Source organism: Marmota marmota, unplaced genomic scaffold (genome assembly GCF_001458135.2).
Source record: "Marmota marmota marmota unplaced genomic scaffold, marMar, whole genome shotgun sequence".
In the NCBI taxonomy this organism is placed as follows: Eukaryota; Metazoa; Chordata; class Mammalia; order Rodentia; family Sciuridae; genus Marmota; species Marmota marmota.
In genome coordinates, this window is record NW_026000026.1 from 44260367 (window position 1) to 44284916 (window position 24550).

The window sequence follows — 24550 nt, forward strand, 5'->3', positions numbered from 1 at the left end:
GGGGGGGGGGGGGGAGAGAGAGAGAGAATTTTTTTTTAATATTTATTTTTTAGTTCTCGGCTGACACAACATCTTTGTTTGTATGTGGTGCTGAGGATCGAACCCGGGCCGCACGCATGCCAGGCGAGCGCGCTACCGCTTGAGCCACATCCCCAGCCCCCACATTTTCTTTATACATTCATCTGTTAAAGGATACCTACATTTTTTTTAGAGAGAGAGAGAGAGAGAGAGAGAGAGAGAATTTTTTTAATATTTATTTTTCAGTTTTTGGCGGACACAACATCTTTGTTGGTATGTGGTGCTGAGGATTGAACCCTGGCCGCCCGCATGCCAGGCGAGCGCGCTACCGCTTGAGCCACGTCTCCAGCCCCACCTACATTGTTTTCTTAGCTTGGCTATTGTGAGTTGAGCTGCTATAAATATTGATGTGGCTGCATCACTGTATGCTGATTTTAAGTCCTTTGGGTATATACCCAGGAGTGGGATAACTGGGTCAAATGGTGGTTCCATTCTAAGTTTTCTGAAGAATCTCCCTACTGCTTTCCATAGTTGTTGCACCAATTTGCAGTGCCACCAGAAATGTATGAATGTACTTTTCTCCCCACATCCTTGCCAACATTTATTGTTATTTGTATTCTTTATAATTGCCATTCTGACTGGAGTGAGATGAGATCTTAGAGCAGTTTTGATTTACATTTCTCCAATTGCTAGAGATGTTGAACATTTTTTCATATATTTGTTATCTGGGATTATAGGCATGTGCCACTATGTCCAGTTTGTATTTATTTTATATTTGCATTAGGATCATGATTGTACCATTTGAAAATTATAAATTAATTAATACCATTATTCACAAATTCTTTTCCCTTTTGTTTCTTGTTCTTTTAGGACTGTCCTACACCATATAGAGCTAGACTGTCCCATTGTAGTAGCCAGTGGTCACAGATAGCCATTGAGTATTTGCAATTAGCTAATCTGAATTGAGATATGCTATAATATGAAATATATACTGAATTTCAAGTATTTGGTAAGATAAAAGTGTGAAGTATCTCATTGACATTTTTATTGATTTTTTATTTAAATGATAATATAAATGTACCAGACTAAATAAAATATATTAAAAATCCATTGTACTTCTTTTTCTTTTTTAATGGTCTTCTAGAAAATTTAAATTGCATTTGGCTCCTATTTACGGCATATTCTTTTTCTATCAGGCAGTGCTTTAAGCCTTATTATATTTTCTGTCCTAGGAGCATTAGCAACTGAAGTAATTATTTTTATCTTAAAGTTATTTAGAGAATAAATCTTGAATTGTAATATTTCTGATAGCAGAGAGTTTGGGAGAAAAATCAAGCAGGTAATTAACCACGCACTGCCAAGGTCAGTCTTATCAGAATGGAAAGCAGATATTTGAAGAAGACTGTTGAGGGATTATTGGGTTAATTTATAGAAAATGCTTAAAATCGTGTCGTTGCTGTCTTTGTTGTTATTATCTGAACTTTTAGGTTTGTGTTGTTTGCCTTTTGGGAGTTTTCAAGCTTGTAAATCAAACTCATGATTCTTCTCTTGCCATATTATGCAAAGTACAATCATTTCTAAGCACTCTGAAGTCACACACCATCTAGCAGGAGTAAAACTGAAGCACATAAATGTGCAGTTGGTAACTCAAGGCCATTTAGAAAACTAAAGTCATCCCTCTGTATCTACAGTTTCCACATCTGTGATTCTACCAACTTCATATGCAAAATATTTGGGAAAAAATTATATCTGAACACATAGAGACTTTTTTCTTGCCGTTATTCCCTGAACAATACAGTATAACAAGTATGTAAAGAATAGGGGAGGATATTTGTAGGTTATATGCAAATACTATGCCATTTTGTATAAGGGACTTGAACATTCGTGGATTTTAGTATCTGGGAGATTCTGGAACCAATCTTCACTGATACCAGGGGGTGACTGTACTGAGGAAACAAGAAGCACAGACACACACATACTGTGCCTCACATTTGCACTCTTGCTAGAATTGGAAAATTTGCTCGTAAACATAGGGAACTACTATTTATTACTTAGGACAGTCAAACAGTTTTCAAAAGTTATAGGATTAAAAACTGGGGAAATTTAACCTGAAAATCATGTTGGAATCTTGCTACTTTGAGCTTTCAGTTTCCGGGTCATCTGGATTTCAAGAGTAATATTTGATTCGGACTCCAAGAATGTTGAACAAAACAAGCCTTTGGATTCCTAATGTGGCATCTGCCTTCCATCCTTCAATTTCATAGGAGAATCTTTCCCTCAGTGTCTCATGAATAGAGCAGCAGCTGCTGACTTGGGAGCCCTGGAGTGATTGTCTTTCCCTTGGCATAGACACCCCTAAAGACAAGACTACAGAGTTAATAATCAATTTCACTGCCCTGCAGGCTCTCCCCTGCTTACAGCTCATCCCTGAGGGCAGAAGGAAGGGTTGGGCACTCTGGATTCTTTTTATGATCCCTTTTTCCTTGAATAATTCTGAGCTTGGAGGACAGAAGGCAGCAAATTATGTTGGTGAAAGGTCTCAAATGCTGCCTGGGTGTCTCATCACTTAATAAAAATGTCATCTATAAATGCTGGGCAGCTCTGCATCTGTGTCTGCCCTGAGCCCTCCTCCCACTCTGCCATGACCCAGCCTGAATGCTGACTCAGCCTTTAATCCATATTCTTTTTCCATCTGCAGCCTCTGAATACATTGTTCATGCACCTGTTTGTGGCTGTGGATGAGTTTTCCACTGGTTGTTGCAAAGAGATTATTCGGTGAGTGCATGTGGCCTTCCAGATAAAGAGGCCATGTGGTAGTTTCAAATATTTTTTAAATTATGTGAAATTCTTTGGGGTATTTAAATTGCTTATACTTTAGGGATTGGGGATATATTAAAGCTTTTACTTTTATAGTAGTGATATTTCTGAAAGGAAAATAATCTTAATTCTCTATATTCTTCATTCAGCCCCCATCTTTTACTGCTATCATTTGAGGCAAACAGGTAGCACAGTCATTTAAATAAATGAATTTGAGGGCCAGATTGTGGCTTAGTGGTAGAGCACTTGCCTAGCATGCATGAGGCACTGGGTTCGATCCCTGGCCCCACATAAAAATAAACAAATAAAATAAAGGTATTTTGTCCATCTGCAACTAAAAAAATATTTAAAAAAAAAGAAATGAATTTGAAGTGGTAAGGGAAGAATAGAAAGTCACAAGTTTGGGTGTTTTCAAAAACAGATTTCTCAATCTTATCTTTGGAAATGTTTATTAACATGACAGATTTCAGAAGCAACCTGAATAATAGGGTGCATGGGAAGATGATCAGCAGGGCCATTGAGCCATGGTGACAGCCTGCACAGACCTTCAGAGAGGTTCTCAGCTTTCAAGTCACTTTGTAATGTCACACCAGACCATCCAGATGCCAGGTCAAAGGTTAATATCAGCAGAAATCTGGTGTGCCTCATGGACATGGTGCCCTTTATTCTCTCTACCTCCATGAGACAGACAGAAAAGGGGCCCTTCGGAATCCATGGAAAAAACAGAGAAGAAAAAGAAATTGCCTTTGCAGCAGGGAGCAAAGGAGTCCCTGTGGATTTCTATATACCTCATTTTTTTCAGTAGTGGCATTTGTCTCCATAAGGTGCCAGCTAATGGGATTGCTTTGCTATTAATACCTGTCCCAACCTCTCCTTCCTCTCCAGGAACGTGTTTAAAGCAGTGCCAGAACTACACTTCATATTTCTCACAGTGCCATCCTACATGAGCCTAGGTAAGGTCCCCCCAACCACCCCCTACTCCCAGCAGCTAACATAGGAAACTCATGCTTGGAATGGTGCTCTTGGGAATGGGAAAGAAGACTGGTCTCTAGGGCCTACGCTTATCAAGCACATACTTGATTATAACCATTCAGATACAATTTAATTTTTTTATTTGTCCTAATTATACCTGACATATCATATATAAATGAAATATAATTTCTCATTCTTCTGGTTGTACATGATGTAGAATTACACCAGTAATTTAGTCATATATGTACATAGGGTAAGAATGTCAGATTCATTCTATCCTTCCTATTCTCATACCTGTCCCCTCCCTTCACTCCTTTAACTCTATTCTGCCTTAGACACTTCTCTACCCCATTGTGAATTAGCATCCAAATATGAGAAAAAATATTCAGCTTTTGGTATTGGGGAATTGGCTTATTTCACTTAGCACGATAGTCTCCAGCTCCATCTATTTACTGTCAAATGCCATAATTTCATTCTTTTTTAAGGCTGAGTAATAGTCCATTGTGTATATATACCACATTTTTTAATCCATTCTTCTATTAAAATGGAAACTGCATTTTGTTCTGAAATGCTTAAATGAAGACACATTTCTTTCTTTCTATGACTTAGGCTCAACTCTAGTAACTGTGTTTCACCAAGTGGGGACTATCCCAAATTTGACGTATGATGAGGACTTCGCAGTACAAATATGCCTTAGGCACAACCATTACCCTCAGCTGCATGTTCGCAAAGCCAGGTACAGTTGGACTAGTGTCTCAAGTAACCTAAGCTTCATGGGGTAGTCACCTTTATAAAAGTCTTTAACAATTTTTACTCTAAGTGATCATAAATCACTTGGATTAAGTTTTGTTTGTTTGATACTCATAAGTGTAATATCCCTTGGATGAAATAATTTGCAGTACTATCTGGTGTTATTCATTTGGTTATGTGTAGCCATAAAGTCATACATTTACTGCCAGGGGATTGTGAAAATTTTACAGTTGTTGTTCATACAGAGATGTAAAATAACTTTCAAATAAAACAAACTTAAAATTGAAGTTGCCTATTTAGTTTTCCCAATAAAATCTACCTGTATTCTGACATTCAGTCAATGAGGATGCTATTGATCCCAAAGAAGAGTTTTCCAAGTTGAAGGTCTTTGCCATCAATGCTCCCCAGGCCATGCCTCAAGAGCAGCAGTCTTAAGGGGATAGCTGTGGCAAATTGCGTTTTTCAAAGACGGACCCACACCATCTCCTGCCCCAGGGTCTGGTCTGATCCCTCAAAGTGAAGAATTGGACAGTGGAGATCAAATTGCAGTGGGCTGAGTAAATGAGGGTAAGGAAATGAAGACAGGAACAACCAGCTACTTTTTAGAGAAGTTTGCTGGAAAGGGAAAGCAGAGGAGGAGGCCAGAGACTTACCTGCAGAGAGTCTGACACTATCATGTTTTTACTATCTGTATAGAGCATTTAATTTGCATTTGGAGAGCCTAAGGGCAATGTACGTTAAAAAAAAAAAAAAAACTCACCATGGAGGAGAGTAACTTCAGATAAAAATTATCCACCTGCTTCTGGACAACAGGGAAGACAGTTCCTCCTAGAAAACCTTTTCTTTACTTTCTTATTATTAATAGCTAAGTACATTATAATCCTCTCCTTATAAAACCCTTTTGATCATGATACAAATACTAATGCAACCAAAGGCATTCTAAAGAAGAGTGAAATAACATTTTAATTGATCCCTGACTCCTTTCAAATCCTTGTTCCTGAATTATGAAGTTTCTCATTAGTGCCAGCAGAGACAAATAGGCCCTCTGCCCTTTAGGAAATTACATTCTTTAAGGAAATTTTATTTTACAAGTATTCACAAGTACACAGTTTCTTATTGTGAGCAAGTTCTGTAAATTAATAACTTAGGATCTTGTAAGTAGTCTAGTAGTTGCTATAGTTTTATCTTAATTATTTTAAAGTCTCACTTTCCCCCATGCCATGTACTACTTATTCTGGAAGACGAATCAGTAAATGAACTATATTCTCAAATCACAAAACTTGTGACAATAAAGACATTCATTTTTCTATGTGAGTACATAAGTAGTCACACATATGCAAGCATTATCAGCTCTCCATACCTGCAGCTTCAACCTCTGTGTATGAACGTGCGCAAACTTTTTTCCGTCTCATTCCTTAAACAACACAGTATAAGAACTGTTTACATGCTATGAGATGATTCAAAGTATACAGAAGGGTGTACATAGGTTATATGCAAACACTAGGCCATTTTATTTAAAAGACTTGAGTATCTTCAGATTTTGATATTTTATGGGGCAGAGTGTGGAGGTTCTAGAATCAATCTCACATGAATGCCAAAGGATGACTGTATATGTATGCGAGTGTGTGTGTGTGTGTGTGTGTATTTATATTCTCTCTCAGTGTGTGTATATATATGTGTGTGTGTGTGTGTGTGTATCTTCCTCTCTATGGATAGATACATACGCAGTAATGTGATCATATAATTCTGTTAATGGTATTTTTCACCTAATAAAACATCTCATCATCTTCATAGATGAATTTTATTATTATTTTTTGGTGGGGTACTGGGGCACCCGACCACTGAGTCACATCCACAGCCCTATTTTTGTATTTTATTTAGAGACAGGGTATCACTGCGTTGCTTAGGGCCTCCCTTTTGCTAAGGCTGGCTTTGAAATCATGATCCTTCTGCCTCAGTGTCCCAAACTGATGGGATTACAGGTGTGTGCCACTGCACCCGACTGAATTTTATTCTTTTAATGACTGTCTGGCCCATGATGGATTGGGAATTCTGTGGCTGCAATATATTTCATTTTGTTATTCCTTATTTATGGAAATTTAAGTTGTTTTCATCTTAAATAATATCATGTCAAATGACCTTGTACACATATCATCAAGTAGTCAGACTATTTTTTTTCTATAGTATAGGTGCCTAGAAATGGAATTTATGGGTAAGACATACTCAGATATTTGCATAAGTACTAATATTTTTAAAATAAATACTATCAAATTATTAAATCAGAATTTTATGTCAATATACATTCCAGCCTATAGAATTCTGTGTCCTTTCAGCCTCATCAATGCTGTATATTTTTAGTTATTAAAATTGTCTCTAATCTGTTTGACCAAAACAGTATTTTGTTATAAATGGCATTCATTCAAATATATGTGAATTTGGGTGCCATTTTACAGATTTTATTTAAAATGAATAAAATATTAGAATTTAAAGAAGTTTCCAGCTTTGAAATTATCCTGAAAGATGATTTAAATGTGTCTGCAATATAGGCAATTCTTTAGGGGAGGTTGGGGATAATGAATTAGTTATAGGTGTGGGCGTCACATTTCTGAAAGAATCTTATTATTTATGCATTAGGATTTGGCTAATTATTTTCTTGAGAAACACTAAGGTTTAAATAATTTCAATATAGACATGCAGCAAGTATGTATAAAGGAAATACAACTGAACATATGGTTATAATACTATATCTATAGATAGGCAGATATAAACATACATATATACAGAGAGAAAACATGTATATACATATATATATATATATTTATATATATATTATACACATACATAAAAGTTTTATAATAGAAAACTTTTATATAAATCCACGACTGAAAGTGACAAGTACAGAAGCAGCTCATCTAAAAATAATCTTTTTCTTTGACATCTTTGTTAGTTTGTTCACTGATTGCCCACTTGCCATTCAGGATATAAGTTACAGGAGAAAAGGCGCAAGGTATACTCAGCCCAGTGCCTGGTTCCTATAGGAAGCACTTGGTAACCAATGGTTCTGCTTTGGTTTTCCTCCTTCTCTCGATTCTTTCCACAACCCTTCTTTTCTGCCTTTCTTTCTCTTGAAAACTTAGTGGGATGGACTCTGACCTTATAATGGACAGAGCCTATGAAGCCTGAAAATTAACCTGTATGCTTCAGCCTGAGGTCTTGCTCAGACAACTTCTGATAGTAAATGTTTTGTTTGTCTAGACCACAGAAAATCTGAAAGAAACAAATCGCAAATGGGATATAGTCTTAATGCAAAGAGGTGACAAGGTACTCTGTAACAAGGCAGTGAACTTTATAAAAAGATAAGTGCATTGTAGTGAATTCAGGTGGAAATTGTGACATTATGTCGGTTCCTTTGCCTGCAGAAAACGGAAAGGTGTGATACATTTTAAAAGTTCTTTATTCAAAATGTTTAAAATAGAGTTCTATATTTGTGAGTATAGAATGTCATCTATCTGAAAACTACTTTTATGTAGACAATCTCACTCCAGCAGTGAAAAAACAAAAGACATTTCTGAACATGAGATGGGTGTGGCCGTGTGCCTCTTAGGTCATTTCTTTTATTTCCCACATGTTTATTTTTGACATCTGTTTCATCAATAGTTACTTGCACTGTTAATTAGTGGTAAAGAACACAATTCTTAAGATACTAAACCAGTGAACGGTTTGGGATGTAATTATCCTTCAGTCTTTTAACTAGCAACATATTCAGAACCAATGAATTAACGCCATAATCCCATCCTGTTTCTTTGATTTACCCATGTGGAAAATTATGCTGTAATCTGCCCCTCTACTTAGGCTCTAATTAATGAAGTTACTCTTCTGTGTTTTTCATTATATCTGAAATAAAGCCTAGCTGCTTCTGGACACACCTTTACAAACCTACAGCAGGCTTAATTAATCATCAGTGGTGGATCTGAGGTATTTGAAGGTTTATAAACCATTGGTATGGTCTTTCTGGGGGAAACCTTTTTCAAGTCCTCTTGTGCAGGGTGGGGAGAGATCCAGCCAAGGAAAGGATTATGTCAGTGTTTTAAAATAACTAGAATTTCTTTTATACAATCAATGCTTTTTTGCTGATAACAATGCTTAACCATATTGGCTCAACAATATTGCTTTATAAAAAATAAAAATAAAAATAGATGAAAGGAAAAACTTATTCTTTTTGAGAAGAGGTTCCCAGCACAAAGAAGTAATAAGTATTTAAGGAGATAGAAATACTAATTACCCTGATTTGATCATTATACATTTTATACATGTATCTAATTATCACACTGTATCCTATAAATATATACAATTATTATGTATCAATTACAAATAAAAGACCTTTAGAAATAAATTTTATTTTATTTTAACCACTGAGCCACATCCCCAGGCCTGTTTTTTTTGTTTTGTTTTGTTTTTTTTGTTTTTTTACTTTTGAGACAGGGTCTCACTAAGTTGCTTAGGGAAAAATAAATTTTAGAAAATAATAAATGAAAGAAAAAGTAGTTATTTAAAACATAAGGTTGATGTTTTTATAAATAATAATTTTTAATTTCTTAAGGTAATTATTTTTGAAATATTTAACAGTCTCATGCTTTTTAGAAATCCACTTAAATTTGACTTCTGAGCAATTTCACAGGAATGAACGTTTCATTGTTTAAATTACAAATATCCTAATATGTTCAAAAATAAGAGATAAATAAATTGCAGAATTTCAGCAATGATCTTCTTACATCCTGGGAACTGACCCAGCAAATAGTTTGATGAGCAATCCAACTGTAGCAGTGGGGTGCCAAGATCAACTTTTGGATCAGATTCTGGTAGTATAGATGGTATGGGCCTCTAATTGGCTTTGCACGTGCTTTGAAGTCATTCAAAGCACATGGAAGATGTGGTTTTAAAATGCTCCATAGCTTTTAAAACGATGACATTTTCTAAGCCCAGAAGCTAAGTGACTCTAAAACCATTTTGTAGTTCTAAAATGAAAAATGTAGTTGAAAAAATGATAGATTTGATTTTCTTATGGAAGACCACTAGAGGTCATAAGAGATCTTGGAAAGAAACAGGTGCTTTGTTTTACACATCTGATAAAAAATAAAATCTAGTTGACATAGCCTGTAAGTTCTCTTACCCCATGTTGAGACAGTGTTCACGTAAAAGAATGGTTTAACAAGAACATACTGCATTCTTTATCAATATCTCTGAATTGGATTCTCTATGAAATTTTCATTGATTTCTTAAAATATACACACACTTGAAATGTATTTCTGGAAATTAAAATGGCAACAGAATTACTTTTATAACAGTACATTTTTAAGCCTAGCTAATTAAGTGCGAATCCTCTCTGGATATGTAAAATGATGTCAGACAGGAAAGTGGAGGCTGTGCCAATATTCAGAATGTGAAGGTGGCCTGTTGCTGCTGTCCTTACTGTCCTGAAATGTGAACTTTCCATCTGTGAATTTGTAGTGGTTTCTTTGCTGGCAAGAAAGCAGTGTATACCTCTCTGACTCAAGAGAACCTGGCCTGTGTATTTTTCCTCTAAGATGGCAATTATGTTGTAGAGCAGTCAGGATGCTGTGGTGATGAAGCAATCTTAGAATCCATTTGTCACCAAGAGACCCTGCCAGGCTACTGGGAAGAGTTCCATGGTGTCTGCGACATCATGATGCCCCTGTACATCCTGGATAACTGACTTAGATGAAATGATGAGTTTGTCCTTCCTTCTCCTAGCCTTACAGGAAGTCAGTGAGAGGCACCAATCAAATTATCTTTAGTATTGCTGAATCCTGGATTTAGAAAACACCCATTCCCCAAGTGTCCTTAAGAGCCTATTGATTTTAGGGTTTGGATTCAACTCCATTTTCATATGCGTGATATTCAGAGTCTCAGATATTTGGGTGCCTGAGAGAGCAATATGCCTTTATGAGAAGGACCTTCAGTCTCTTCCAAACAAGTTAAAATAAAATATTCTAAATTGATTATTCTAAAATATTCTAAATTGATTTTTTTTTTTTACAATTGCATCACTACTCCATCAAAGCCATGCTGAATGGAAGACAGAAGGGAGCATTGCTTTTTACTCAAATAATTGCATTATTTTTATTGTATTTTAGGCAGTTCTTATTATTGGAATGTTTTGTGGCACTTAAATGGTGGGTACCTGTATAGCATTGTGGTGCCAAATTCACGGTGAGACCTGATTCTCCTCGTGTTTGACTCCGACAGGCAGTGCTTATCGCCTGAGAGCACTCACATTTACACATTTTATTGCATGAATGATTTTCCATAGCTGGGGTGTTTTGTTTCTGTAGGGCTGGACTTTGTCATATGCCATTTGAGACTTTGAGGCTGATGTCATACTTTATCATTAGCACTTGGGCTGATGCAAGATCATAAATTATCGATTACCCCAAGGAATGCATTTAACAGACCAAGTTCCTTTCTAACCATTTTGGGCAAGGGCTTAAGGGAGAGACTTTAGAACTCCAAGATATGGATGTTTTCTTCTTATTTTTCCCAGAAGAATTAGTATTGAGGTCTGATTAGGATATAGCTGTGTTAATGGGCTGTGGAAGGCGCGTGACTAGGTTTAGAGCCCTGAGTCTCTGAACTGATTTTTATATTTGTAGAGTAATATGTGTGTGTCCATCATATAAATAAAATCCAGTGGTACAGTTAATTTTGGCATCGTCCTTGTGAATAAGATTTTGAATTGTTTTCCCATTATGCAAAATAATTAAGCATTGATGCAACCTTTTAATTTTGGCAGTGTTTGAGAATGGACTTGGCTATTCTCTTCCAGAATCTTATTTTGCACTATATCATTAAGGACTCTTTTTACAGAGATAAGCCATCTCCTGTTAGGAGCAGCTTTTTGGCAGGTTTAGTGAGAAGTGAGTTGTTCCTGGAAGGGAGCACAGTGTTCTAGGTTTTCCCAGCTGAGGTTCTAGGGCTCACCTGGAGGACAAATGCCTGCTAAGGGCTGACTATGAGCAGAGATCAGGCTCAAGCCTGTCATTTGTATTACTGCATTGTATCCTTGCAGCTATTTGTGCCTCCGCCCATTTCATAGATGAGACAACTAAGGCTTAGTGTTGAAGTAACTTTGCTGGTTCCTCAATTGAAAAAGCAAATGGGCAAGTGGTCATAAATACATGGGCAAGTTGAACTTCCAGTATGGGACTGTGGGTTCAGAATTTGCATACGTACCCCCTGAAGCTTCATGATCATACCTCTTTGGTGAAATTAGTGTACATGGGACTCTCAGCAAGATCTTGGCCAAGGTAAGGGTCTTGTTCTTGTTGACTGTTGCTGCTATACTATATACCACAGGACTACTACAGAGCAGTCTAGAAAGCATGTTCCCTGATTGGGAAGGTGCCACGCCTTGGCCATAAGAAATTAACACCAGAACAGACAATGTATATCCAGTGATGATCCCAGCATTGGGTTCATAGGAAGAATAGTCACTGGAGGGAGGTATGGAGTTGAGCTTGAAGAGTGCTGGAATTTGGGGCAGTCAAGGGAGTCAGAGTACTGAATAGAAATAGAGGCAAGAAAAAGGAAAGGTGGTAAGGTCCCCTTCTGGGGACAATAAGTAGGTCATGTCATTGTTGGCCATAAGGGTGGGAAGATGGAGGCAAAGGACTTTGTGCCCCTCTCAGAAACAGTGGGGAGCTTGCAAATATTTCTAAGTAAGAAGGTGAGGTGAAGAAAGCAGAGTTTTAAGATTAGCAATAGTGGATGGAATGCCATTGTTCATACCTGTCAGTAGGAAGCTAGCACAGTGACTCAGCCTTCTGTAATAAGAGACTTTCTTTCCCCACCCACTGACTGTAGATGTTCTGTATTTGTTCTTATTGGTTGTTTCTATCCAAGTAATAATTGTGGTAGTACAAATAATGCTCATACGTGTTCTTTGTAGTTACTTCTTTTGTAAAAGATGAGAAGTATCTGTGGCAAAGAGAGGTTAGGTACTGTGCCCAGAGTCACAATGTGGAAAGGCAGGATCCAGACCCAAGTTCAGTCTGGCTCTCCGACTCAAGCTGTGATCAGTACATTGTATTTTTCTCTAATCTTTTTTAAAAGAGCAACCAAAAAGCCTTTGCTGAATTTATAACAGAGCCTTGATATACCCAGCTACAGATGACCCTGGTAATTTACAGAGTAAGCACATACCCACATAAATATATGGGCAAGTGGTCAGGGACAGCAGCTGAGGTACTCATACTCTAAATGCATAGTTGGTGCTTGTTTCTGGCTCCCTGTCCAGGCCTCACACCTGAAAATCCACTGATGCCCTGCCATGATGGAATGAGACTGTTGGTGGTGATGACATCACAGCTAGGTTGATTTAAAAAAAAAAAAAAAGACTCTGGTTGCCTGGATAGGGATCCTCTGCTGTATCTCTTTCCAGAGAGTTAACAAGAGATTAACAAGATGAATAGCAGCAAGGTGGGTGTCCCCAGGAGAGTGAGCAGAGCTTCATTACCTTCACCATCATTTTCCCCTTCATAGGAGATGCAGTAACAAATGGTACCATGGGCCAATGTTTGAGAAACAGATAAACAAGGTTAAATACTCTTTTTCATAGTGCTTCTCAGAGTCTTTCCATAGGTAACTATGACATTCCAAGAGGTGACCTGTAGGAGGTTATTGTTTTTAGACATTTTTTTTTCCCCAACACTGAGGATTGAACCCAGGACCTTGCACATGCTAGGTAAGTGCTCTTTCACTGAGCTACATCCTCAGCATTAAGATTCTTTATGGGGACTTGGAAGTCATGTTGATGACCCCCCTTGCAGTCATCTTGTGTGCATGTTTTTGTTTTTGTTTTTTTTGTTTTTGTATAGTGGTCTGTTTGCTTGCTCCGCTGTGAACTGTGAGAGTTTAAAACCAGAGACCTGGTTTTAAAATATGTATTCATTCCATAAAGATACTGCTTTTGATAAAAATCAACATCATTTCAATAGCTGAGCCAGTGTCATCAGACATAAAGATTTCATGTTGGGAGCCAGGTAAAGATTTTCACTCAGATCATCTAGTTTAAAGTATTTATATTTGGGGAGTGGAGTTGTGGAAGAGTAGGGGATTTGTTTCAGCAGGGGCTGGAGGAGTTGTGACAGGATTGTCTGAACCTGTGGCCCCTGAGCCAACCACTCCCCTCTCAACTGTTTTGCTTCCTGCTGCCAATTTTCCAAAGGAGTGTCAAAATAAAGGAAGAGTTTTGAAGTGCATTGTCAGTTTAGTATATTGTGTGTGAAGGCAGGACTTAAATCAGTAAAACCTGAGCTCATATCATGGTTCTGCTGCCAACTATTTCTGTCATCTGGGGCAAAACATTTCATCATTCTCCTGAGCATTGCTCTCCTACATCTGAAATGTGAAGATGACATTGCCTACCTCCTGGGGTTGCTATGAGAAGAATAGCAACAGAGATAATCTGGATAAACCCCTTTATGTATATATTGATCACTCAGTAGCTGGAGCTATGGTTAGCATCAAAGAGAACATACTAGAAGATAAAATGGGACAATGAAATGGCAAAATAATGAAATAAGGGGGTGAGGAAATAAAGGTTAGTAGCCCAATCAGATATACAAGGAAAAAAAATAATACACATCTGAAACATTTTTACAGGAAAAAGTATAAGCATATCCTAGACAAGCAAAATATAATACCAACAAGAATGTACTAAAAAGAAGAAAGGAATGTTAAATAAAACAACAAAATGGAGTCTAAAAGCCAGCAAAGAACCTGGTTCTTATTCCCATGACCACCACTAGTTGTCACTGACCATGGAATTCAAGGTGGGGGTCCCCAGGATGATGTGCATTTCCCCCTCACCAAGAAGTGTAGGAATAAAAGGAACCATGGGCCAATGTCGGAGAATGCATAAATAAGGTATAATATATAAAGGTGACACTCCAGGAAGGGCCCTGTAGTAGGTTATTGGGTTTAGGCATTGTAATTCTTTATAGGGGAGGAGAATGGGATTCTGGGACAGTATCATAAAGTAGTGATCCTTGAACACACTTGGGAAATGCTGTCTCCTGCTGTCAATTGGCTCATGACAAATACTGTTCTACAGTACACACTCTAACACACTCACTGTGCTTTCTCTGCCTTAATGACCCACCCCACCTCCAGGTCTTGACATAGCTTCTTCCCCCTCTCTTCATTCAGGACTCAGCTCACATGTCCCTCCTCACAGATCTTCCCTGACCATTCGACTCTGTCACTCTTCATTCCAAGGCACATAGCATGATTTGAAATGTTTGAAATTATCGAAATGCTTTAAGTTTGTCTGTTTCTCTCATGAGAATGTTGGTTCATTTCATGAGATCATTTCTGTATCCCTGGTTCTTAGAACAGGGGCTGGCACACATTAGATGCTCCATTGATGGAACAGATGGAAAAACAAACAAACACTGAACTGAAGCCTTTCTTTTAAACAGGGTGGAAGACCATGACGATCTCATGCCAATATTTATGCATTATGACACTGTCCTGAAGGAAACTTATGGTGAATACTTCCTTGCTGAACTGATAGAGGCCCAAGATGAAGAGAATCATGCCGTTGTGTGTGAGGTTAGTGACTCGTCTATCTGGGAAATGCTTAGTGAGAGAAACAAGAGGCATGAGTTATGTTGCTCCTGGACTTAAAGAGGACCCTGAGAGCTGACGTGCCCTCCCTGTCCCCATGACCTTCTAGGTGGTTTGCCAGGCCAGCTTCTGAGCTGGGCTATCACCCTCTCCACAGGTTATTCCAGATGCCCACAGATGTGAATTCTTTGTTCTAACTCTAGAGGGAAGAGTACGAAAAGAAAGATCCTCCAAGGGTATTTAGAAGGGATTTCTGAGAGCCCCAAGATGTCAGAGATCAGAGGTCACAAACCAGCATTCTGCTGACAGGTAGATTTTATTAAACTTAGGAAGTGATTAGTTTTTAACTTTTTGTTTTTTATATAATTTCGCAAGAGAATTTATATGTACCTAGGTTTCCTAGACATTAACATTTCCCCCATTTGCTTTGTCATTCTCTTGTTTGCTTTCTCTAGTCTGTCCATCTACTTTTTCAGAACCATTTGAAAGTAAGTTGCAGACATGATGCCTCTCTACTTCTAAAAACTTTAGTGTGTATTCCCTAAAATACAAGAACTTTTTCTTACGTAACTCGTAACCACAGTACAGTGATGAAAGTCAAGCAATTATGATTCTTACAATCCTTTTATCTAATCTGCAGACCTTATTCAGATTTTATTGTCAGTTCCAACAATGTCCTTTATGAAAAAGTAAGTCCAGGTCATTCATTGCTTTCAGGTGCTGAGTCTCTCCAATCTCTTTTAATCTGAATAACTCCCTGGTCTGTCATTATTTTTCATGACAATGACAGTTTTGAAGAATACAGGTCAGTTATTTTGTAGAATGTCTTTCATTTGGATTTGTTCAGTGTTTCCTTATGATTCGATCCAGGTTAGATATGATTAAATTTTGTTGAATTATTGGCTCACACAAAAATTAGGAACTTACACACACACACACACACACACACACACATATATATGTGTGTGTGTGTGTGTGCGTGTGTGTCAAAAATGGAATTTCTAGCTTTTCTGAAAAAATAAGACCTAGTGTTTGGACCCTTCAGTTTGGCAGCTGCAGACACAAAGGACCACATTTTCTGAAAAGACAGAGAAGAAAACTGACAAGCTAGCCAGCCTTAATATGACCAGAGGCCCCAAGATTTTCTCTTATCCTTGACCCACCCCTGGAAGCATCTACCAAGGGGGGGATGCTTTCCTTATGGAATTTCAGCTACCCCAAGCTATTCCATTTGAGGCTTTAGTACTCTTAAGAGTTGAAAATGCTGAAACAGGGAAAATTGTGGGGTGCTCAATGGCAGGGAGAAATTGTCTGAAAAAACTTGGGACTTTTGGCATCTTAGTCATCAGGGAGTGCATGTTGGCTATTCAGTGTTGGGAAGAGTAGGGCCTTGAATGGATCTTCTTCTCATGCCATGGGTCACATGAAGTATATGAGAGCAGTGGTACTCAAAGTTGAGTCTGCCTAGAAATTCTTTCTTGGGCTAATGAGCCCAAAGATGACTGGGCTCCATACCAGCATTTCTGACTCATTAGCTCTGGCAAAGGAAGGTTTGCGAAGCTGTATTTCTCACAAGTTCCAGACTGATGCTGACACTCCAGGGACCACATATGAGAACTCTGTTAGAAGGAATGAAGTCTCCTGCGAATGGTTTGCCATTGACTTGTGTGCAGGGACCTCACAAGGTCAACCTTTTGTTGATAATCTTAGGGTCAACTGGGAAAAAGGAAAGCAATTCACAGGTGAGCTAAGATGTTCTCCTTGCATCTATGGGAAATATAGAGGTCATTCTTTGGAAAGCCCTTTCAAAAAGTTTTATATAAGTTGGGGGCTGGGGTTGTGGCTCAGTGGTGGAGCGCTTGAGTTCAATCCTCAGCACCACATAAAAATAAATAAATAACATAAAGGTATTGTGTCCAACTACAACTAAAAAATATATATATATTTTTAAAAGTTTTATATAAGTTGGACTGAAACTTATTTTTCAATAAGATAATCTTACTTTGAATGAATTTTTGTACTTGTCTTTTGCACACAATAATTAACAAACAGGAATAGAGCCCTTGGGTGCTCACACATTCTGTTCATTCATAGAATCCCAAGGTTCAGATGACCACACATTATGTTTTTGTTTTCAAATGGATGTTTGGCTTTCATTTCAAAAAGAGAGACTTTGTACCAGTTAAAAGATGAGAGTATAGCAGTTTTATTTCTAGGATGATTTTTAAAAGAGATTCATCATTCTCCATACACTCATTTCATTTGCTAAGACTGTTAAGAACTATTTAATAATATCATTTTTCTTTTTTTTAGTATTGGGAATTGAACTCAGGAGTACTTAACCACTGAACTACTTCCCCGGCCCTTTTGTTTGTTTGTTTGTTTGAAATAGGGTCTTACTAGGCTGCTTCGGCCTCCCTAAATTGCTGAGACTGGCCTCAAACTTGTGATCCACCTGTCTCAAGCCTCCCAAGTCAGTGGGATTACAGGCCTGCACCATGATGCCCAAAAAAGAATATTACTTTTCTTGAAACTTGAAATCAGAAGTTCTCTAATATGCATGACATGAGCAGTCTGTGGCTTCCTCCTGCATCAGGGGTTCTCAAACTTGGCACATAGGAGAATCACCTGGAAGGTTTCTAGATTTCCCCATGATAAAAAACTTTGGACCCAGAATACATGAAGAATTCTTACACCAAAAGAGACAAATAAAATAAAACAATGAACAAAATATGACAAATGACTCAAATAGACATTTCTCCTAAAGAAAGAAAAAAGACAAATTATCAATAAGCACATGAAAAGATGTCATTCAACATCTTACTGTGTCAATAAGGAAATGTAAATTAAAACCACAGTGAGCTACTACTTTACCTCTATTAGGATAGTTATAATTTTTTTTAAAAAAAAGATAATAACAAGTGTTGGAAAGAATGTAGAGAAGTGGGAGCCTTTGTCCCATTGCTGGTGGGATTATAAAATGTCACAGCCATTTTGGAAAACAATCTGTCATTTTCTTCCAAAGTTAAATATATACTTACCCATTCCCACATCTAGAATTGAAAACACATTTTCACCCAAAGACTCATCCACAAATGTCCACAGCAGCATTATTATAATATCCAAAAAGGAAAAGCAGTCCAAATGTCCATCTACTGATGAATGGCTAAACCAAATGTGGTACATCCATTCAATGGAATGTTATTAGGAAATGGAATGTAGTATTGACACTCGCTACAACATAGTTGAACCTTGAAATCATTATGCTAAAGAAAAAAATAGACATAAGGACCATACATTGTATGATTGCATTTATATGAAAGCCCAGAATAGACAGGCCATAGAAACAGAAAGCAATTAGTGGCTAGAGGTAGAGGGGAATGGAAAGTGACCAATAATGAGTACTGTTTTTTGTTGTTGTTGTTGTTATTGTTGTTTTTATGGTGGGTGTTGTGGATGAAAATATTCTAGAATTGGATAGTGGTTACAAACAGTTGTGAATATACTAAAAATACTGAGTTGTATACTTTCCAAAGGATTATCCACTTCGATTAAATCAATCTTTTGGTGTGGGACACAATCAGAATTTTTAAAGTACGTTTGTTTCTTTCAGTCCCCACCCCATGTCTACCCCCACCCACCCCAACCTTCGACTTCCTTTTGAGACAAGGTTTTGCTATTTTGCCTGCCCAGGCTGGCCTCCAACTCATGGGCTCCAATGCTCCTCCTGCCTCAATCTCCCAAGTAGCTGGGAATTGAGGCACACACCCTCACACCCACACAATCAGTGTTTGTTTTTGTTTTTGTTTTAACTCCCCAGATGATTTCGAAGTGGTGGTGAAACACTCACCTGCATGGTGGTAAAACACATTTGGTGAAGAATTAGATGTTTAGATAGATATGAGCATTACTTCCTGAAGGTGAAAACTGGCCTTCCGAATTAGTTTCTGAGGTCCTACATCAAAAGGATTTGAATTTTAATTTTTAAAAATTCTTTCATACTTGGATTTTTGCCTTAACCTTTAAAGCATTGTTTTCATATATTCCTATTCAGCTTTTAGCTCCAGGCTACTGAGAAAAGGAAAGGTCAAAAAAAATTTGGGCCCAGCAGTACCACTTTGGAAAATAATGTTTTTATACAATTAGGGGGAAAAGAGAGAGACTTGAAATGATTCCTGCAAACCCTAGTAGAGATTTTTAATCTACCCACCCAATTTAATCAGATTTTTATTTTTTGGAAAATTTTTAACTCCCTGGTTTCAAGTTGCTAGTTTTACCCCCAATCACTTGAGTTAGTGCTTTTTGCAGAAGCTTTGTGTACCTCTTCCCCTTTGCTCTTTCTCTCTTGTTATACATCACACTTTCAGTGTGTGTAAACATCAGAGCAAAGCCCCATACTGAAAACTGCGGTCTCTACCCTGTGAGGATCTTTTGTTGTCTCTATAGAGGGCCAAGGGAGCCCAGCCTGATCTCTTCCGAGGGGCCATGCTGCCTTGGGCATCAGAGGAGATGAGACCAAGGACCTTGATCATAAAACAGAAGCGCAGAGGCAGGCCCTGTGAACCTGGTCCTGGGAGGTGATCTCCAGTCTGAACAGAGCCGTATCTGGTGTCTTGAAGACTTTTTGTGTTCAGGATGAGTGCTGGTCTAACCCTCCCACTGGCTTCCTGGGACCCTAGTTCTCAGAGGCCTTTGAGTGGCGATGTTCTGCATCCAGCTTGTTCTAGGCTCCAGAGAGCTGATTTTTAAGTCTTCAGGAAATTTGCAAGCTGCTTGTTAAACACAGCCATTATTAAAAACTTATATAAACTTCTAGCATAATAAATTATATTAAAAGAAAGCATTAAATAGTTTCAATTCATCAATTCTAATTATTTTATTGCTGTCTGTGCTCTTGAGATTTTTTGCCTGTGGTCTTTGTATAGTGGATATATATTTAATGACATGCTTCTTCTCAGTTCTGTGTTCACTTATATCATGCTCGTAGCTAAAATTGGCCATGAGGAGAGTATTCATACCACAAAAATTGGCAAGTGCTACAAATCTATTCTTTTTCCCCCTGAATGCTGATAAGGCATTCATCAGCACACCATGTTTTTAGGCAACCACCATTGACCAGAGATAACAATAAAGTATATCAAGTCTGTCTCTTTCCAAACTGGCCCATGGCAGTTTCAAGTCATGCATATTGAATGCCTAAGAGCTATGCCTGAGCTAAATGGAAAACCAATGACTAGTTAAAGGGTTTTTAGCTACAAGGACTTTTTTGTGGCTCAATAGCTACTTTGGAGGAGTTTTGGGTCACAACTTCACTGCAAGTTCCTTGTCACAACTCTGTCCTGGCTTACCTTGACATCTGGTGTTTACTCCAAGCCGAGATTTCAAGGAAGGAAGGGCAGTTGGAGGCCAAGGGCGGCTCCTAGAGACAGATGGGCAGAGCGTCTGCTTTGGCATCATCCAGGGCATGGGCAGCAGTGGTCCGAGTAAGCACCACTGACCTGCGGGCGGGAGAAAGCCTGCCAGGTTAGCCATGCACTTGGCATCAGGAGAAGGGGATCAAAGCCAGCAGTGGTCACAATGAGGACAAAACCCTCATTGTGGAATATTGTCACCCAAAAGGGATGGGTGACCAGCAGGCGATTTGGATGGAAGTATAAACAATAAAGTATATGTGTGTCTATGTGTTTATGAAGACAAGGCCGGTGGACACTAAACCTTCCGCATGTATCACGTAGATCCTCCCAGGACAAACAGGAACAACAACAAAACTTGCAATTTTGTTCTCCAATATAAGGTAATAGAAGAGACTTTTGTGGTAAGGAAGTTCATAAATCCATTTACTTTTTTCTGGAAAGCACAAATACACACAAAGATACATTTGGATCCTCCCACAAATTCATGTTTAAGAATAGTATTTTTTCAAATGAGTTATATGAAAGAGATCCAAAGTAAGGAACAGAAACTTCCAGGAAATGTCCTTGCTCTGTTGTTGTCTCTTAATTGTGAACTCTTTGTAAATTGTTACAACCCTGGATGAATGATGGGAATATAACAGGTTGTAGAATTGGAGAACGCTAAATCTTTGTTCCTAATGGCAAAACATGTTTTTCTCATTTTCATCAGAATGTGTGATCCATGCCATTTGAAATCAAATTCCAAACACAATGAGCCATTAGTGTAATAGCTCATTACTAACAGCGGTCTTATAAATAATACATTCTTATCATGCACATGCAGCTCGCCGTGAAGCCAGCAAAAGGTATTTCAGGCCATCGAAGTTCCGTTGCGCCAATGCGGCTGTAGATTAGAAGGACATCTCCATGTGAACCAAGATGGATGCCAATTTTCCCTGCCGGGAGTGAGGCTGGCCGCCTCTTTCTGCACATATGGTAGATGGATTGGTTAATCAGCGTCTGCTGAGTCTTGGGCCTAAAATTACAGAGAAGCCAGACAACTGCAGCTACGCAGCCTTTGTTCACGAGTGCAAACAAGACAAACAATCACTTGTTATTTGGGAAAAAAATTAAAATGTTTATTTTGGACTTTTATTAAAGTGTCAATGGCTTTGTAAAACAGCTGTGTAAATCCAGTCTTTTACAGCAAGTAGCATTTGGGGGATCCTGTAAAGAAAAGAATATACATGGAAAATTTGATTTTTAAAAAAAATTCTTCTGGAATTTCATTATTGAGGAGAAAACAAAGAGCATCTCACATTTATTTTTCAAAAAACCCTTGAAAACAAATGGTTTTTAATTAAAGATAGATTGGGAAACAAATAGTTTAATTTGTTTTCTGTGTCATCTAAAAGATTAAACGTTATGATTAATTGATTCTCTGTTTTAGGGTGTTAAAGCATTGACCATTTTCTCTACTGGGCATTTATGAATAAACGCAGCATTTCTGGGAATAGGGAATGCTGTGGTTATTGAGCTCTACTTTCTGAATGGAATATCTCCAAAAATGAAGTCTGAATACTTGAGGGATAGGATCCAGTAAGTTCAGGTTTCTAATAAGAGCAGTCAGAGTCTAAGCGTTCAACTGGGAATTTGCTTAAAACCCACTTATTAACCCACAGGAATTATTTGTGTGAAATTTAAAGGACTATACATTCTCTCTCTCTTTAAATTTTAAATATAGAGAGGAATGAAATACAGAATTAGTAAAGGGACATAATAAGGAACTTCTTTTTAAAAAAATATTTATTTTTTAGTTGTAATTGGACACAATATCTTTATTTTGTTTATTTTTATGTAGTGCTGAGGATCGAACCCAGGGCCTTGCGCGTACTAAGTGAGCGCACTACTGCTGAGCTACAACCCCAGCCCATAATAAGGAATTCCAGTCACAATCATTTCTCAATATGGAATATGATAGAATTAAAATAGTTTGTTAATTCATAATTTTTTGGTACCAATAATGGGTCAAGATCAGTTAGTTACTCCATTTCCTACCTATGCATCTCTCATCAAGGACCCAGAGTCATAGGACCATTGCAAGAACATCAAAACCCTATGTCTGTTAGGATGCTGAGCAGTGATATATTTGGAGATCAGAGCCATCTAGTGAACCCGCCTGGCCTTACTCAGGTTCACACAACTATTTCCCACCAAACCTTTCCTCAGCTTTCCTCCCATCAGACCATCCAATCAACAAATAAACAAATTTAAGAGAAATTGAAGAGTTCCTACATGATAAGGAGCTAATAATCATGAATTGTTGAGGACCAATCATTTGGGCACTGGAACAATGATCCATCTTACCATGACGGGAGGAAAGTGCATAGGAAGCATAGGATTTGTAGGAGGATAAAATGATAAAGACACCAGATGACAGAGGATTTGGGGCAGGCAGAGAGATTGGCTAAGAAAGTAAGTTCCAATAGTTCGCTCTCCAGAACTCTCTGGCAACTTCCCTAAGTTACTTATCCACCTCTAGGATTGTCTGTAGTGGTCTCTTGTTGGACGTTTCTTTGAACATGTTGTATGTACTTTACATTGTGCTGGACACTAGAGCTACTTAAGGAAGATACTCCTTTCTCTCTTAAACAACTCAAAGTGCCTGTGAAGTCCTCATCAGACCACGTGCCCAGGGCTCATGGAAGTTTCATGATGATAATCACTTGAGGTCTGATGGAGTAACCAGGTGTTTTGGATGTTCCAGGTGGAAGGTGTAGCTGTCGGGTTCATGAGTGTGTGCTCAAGAGTGAACTTGCCCCTGCTGCACGAGTGCTTCGACTTGGGGCCTTTCCATGGACTCTGTGTCCCACATCCTGATGACATTCTGGAAACACCACAAGAAATAGATGTTCAAGAAGATCAAGGTATTGTGGCTATCTCAGGGGCATCTCAAGAAATAAAATCCATGCCTTGGACATATTTGTGTTCTTTTTCTTTTAATTATTTTTTAGTTGTAGATGGACACAATATCTTTATTTTACTTATTTGTTTTTATGTGATGCCAAGGATCGAACCCAGTGCCTCACACATGGAGGGTAAGTGCTCTACCACTGAGCTACAACCCCAGACCCCATATTTGTGTTCTTTGCTAAGTTATAAAACTATATAGGGCATTTTGCTTTTCCTTCTCCACTCCCCTTTAGGAGTAGTTTCTGTGGTTAATCACATCCTTATACAAATATCTATGGGCAGAGAAGGTCAAAAGTGCATTGGTATATTTAGATATGTTGGCCTTGCAGCTAAGAGCTCCCAAATTCAGAATGCACTGTTAAAAATAAATTTTGGTAAAATAATTGCTGGCATTTCAGGATTTTACACACATGTGCACATGGGCACACATGCTTAGCCAAAATAGAAAAAATGATTTTTTCAAATTAAGAACTCAAGAAACTGGGTATATTGTTCAGTGGTAGAGTACTTTCCTGGCTGTTCAAAGCCTTGGGTTTTATTCTCAGCATTACCAAAAACTAAAACTAAAAATAAATAAAAGGAACTCAAAAGATTTTTAAAATATTAATCCCAGCAATTAATGCTTCTGTGTTCATGTCTTTGACAAAATCTTACCTAGAATAGGTCTACTGCAAGTTGTCATTTTTAACTTGCTTAACTTGTTTCTAGTTACATGAAATAATAAAATCAACTTTGAAATATTGTCTGTGTCAGGATTTTCACCAAGTAGAATGAGGTAAGCTCAAACATCTGTGTGTTAATTTAACAAGGGCTCACCACATCCATGGGTATCTTTGCAGTGAAGTGTGTTCTTATGGCAGACACATGCAGGCAGGCAAGTGACTTTGGGTATGTTAATTCACTTCTCTAAACCTGGGTTTCTTCATTTGCAAAGTAGAGATAATAGTAATGTTTCCCACGCAAGGGAGCCTTGAAGTTTC

The 24550-nt window shown here is 38.0% G+C and overlaps 1 protein-coding gene across 3 annotated transcripts in view; it reads left to right on the forward strand.

Moving 5' to 3' along the window:
- The window catches only part of Cfap61 (cilia and flagella associated protein 61), a 257942-nt gene that overhangs the window by 23076 nt on the left and 210316 nt on the right, over positions 1-24550 (forward strand). For 2 of the 3 annotated variants that reach the window (XM_015476914.2, XM_048811377.1), the window contains exons 4-8: positions 2717-2793; positions 3721-3788; positions 4417-4543; positions 15057-15189; positions 23365-23524. In XM_015476914.2, the coding sequence (XP_015332400.1) occupies positions 2717-2793; positions 3721-3788; positions 4417-4543; positions 15057-15189; positions 23365-23524 (565 nt within the window). Of the gene's footprint in view, positions 1-2716; positions 2794-3720; positions 3789-4416; positions 4544-15056; positions 15190-23364; positions 23525-24550 lie in introns of those variants that run through there. The other variant, XM_048811378.1, reaches the window with a different exon arrangement.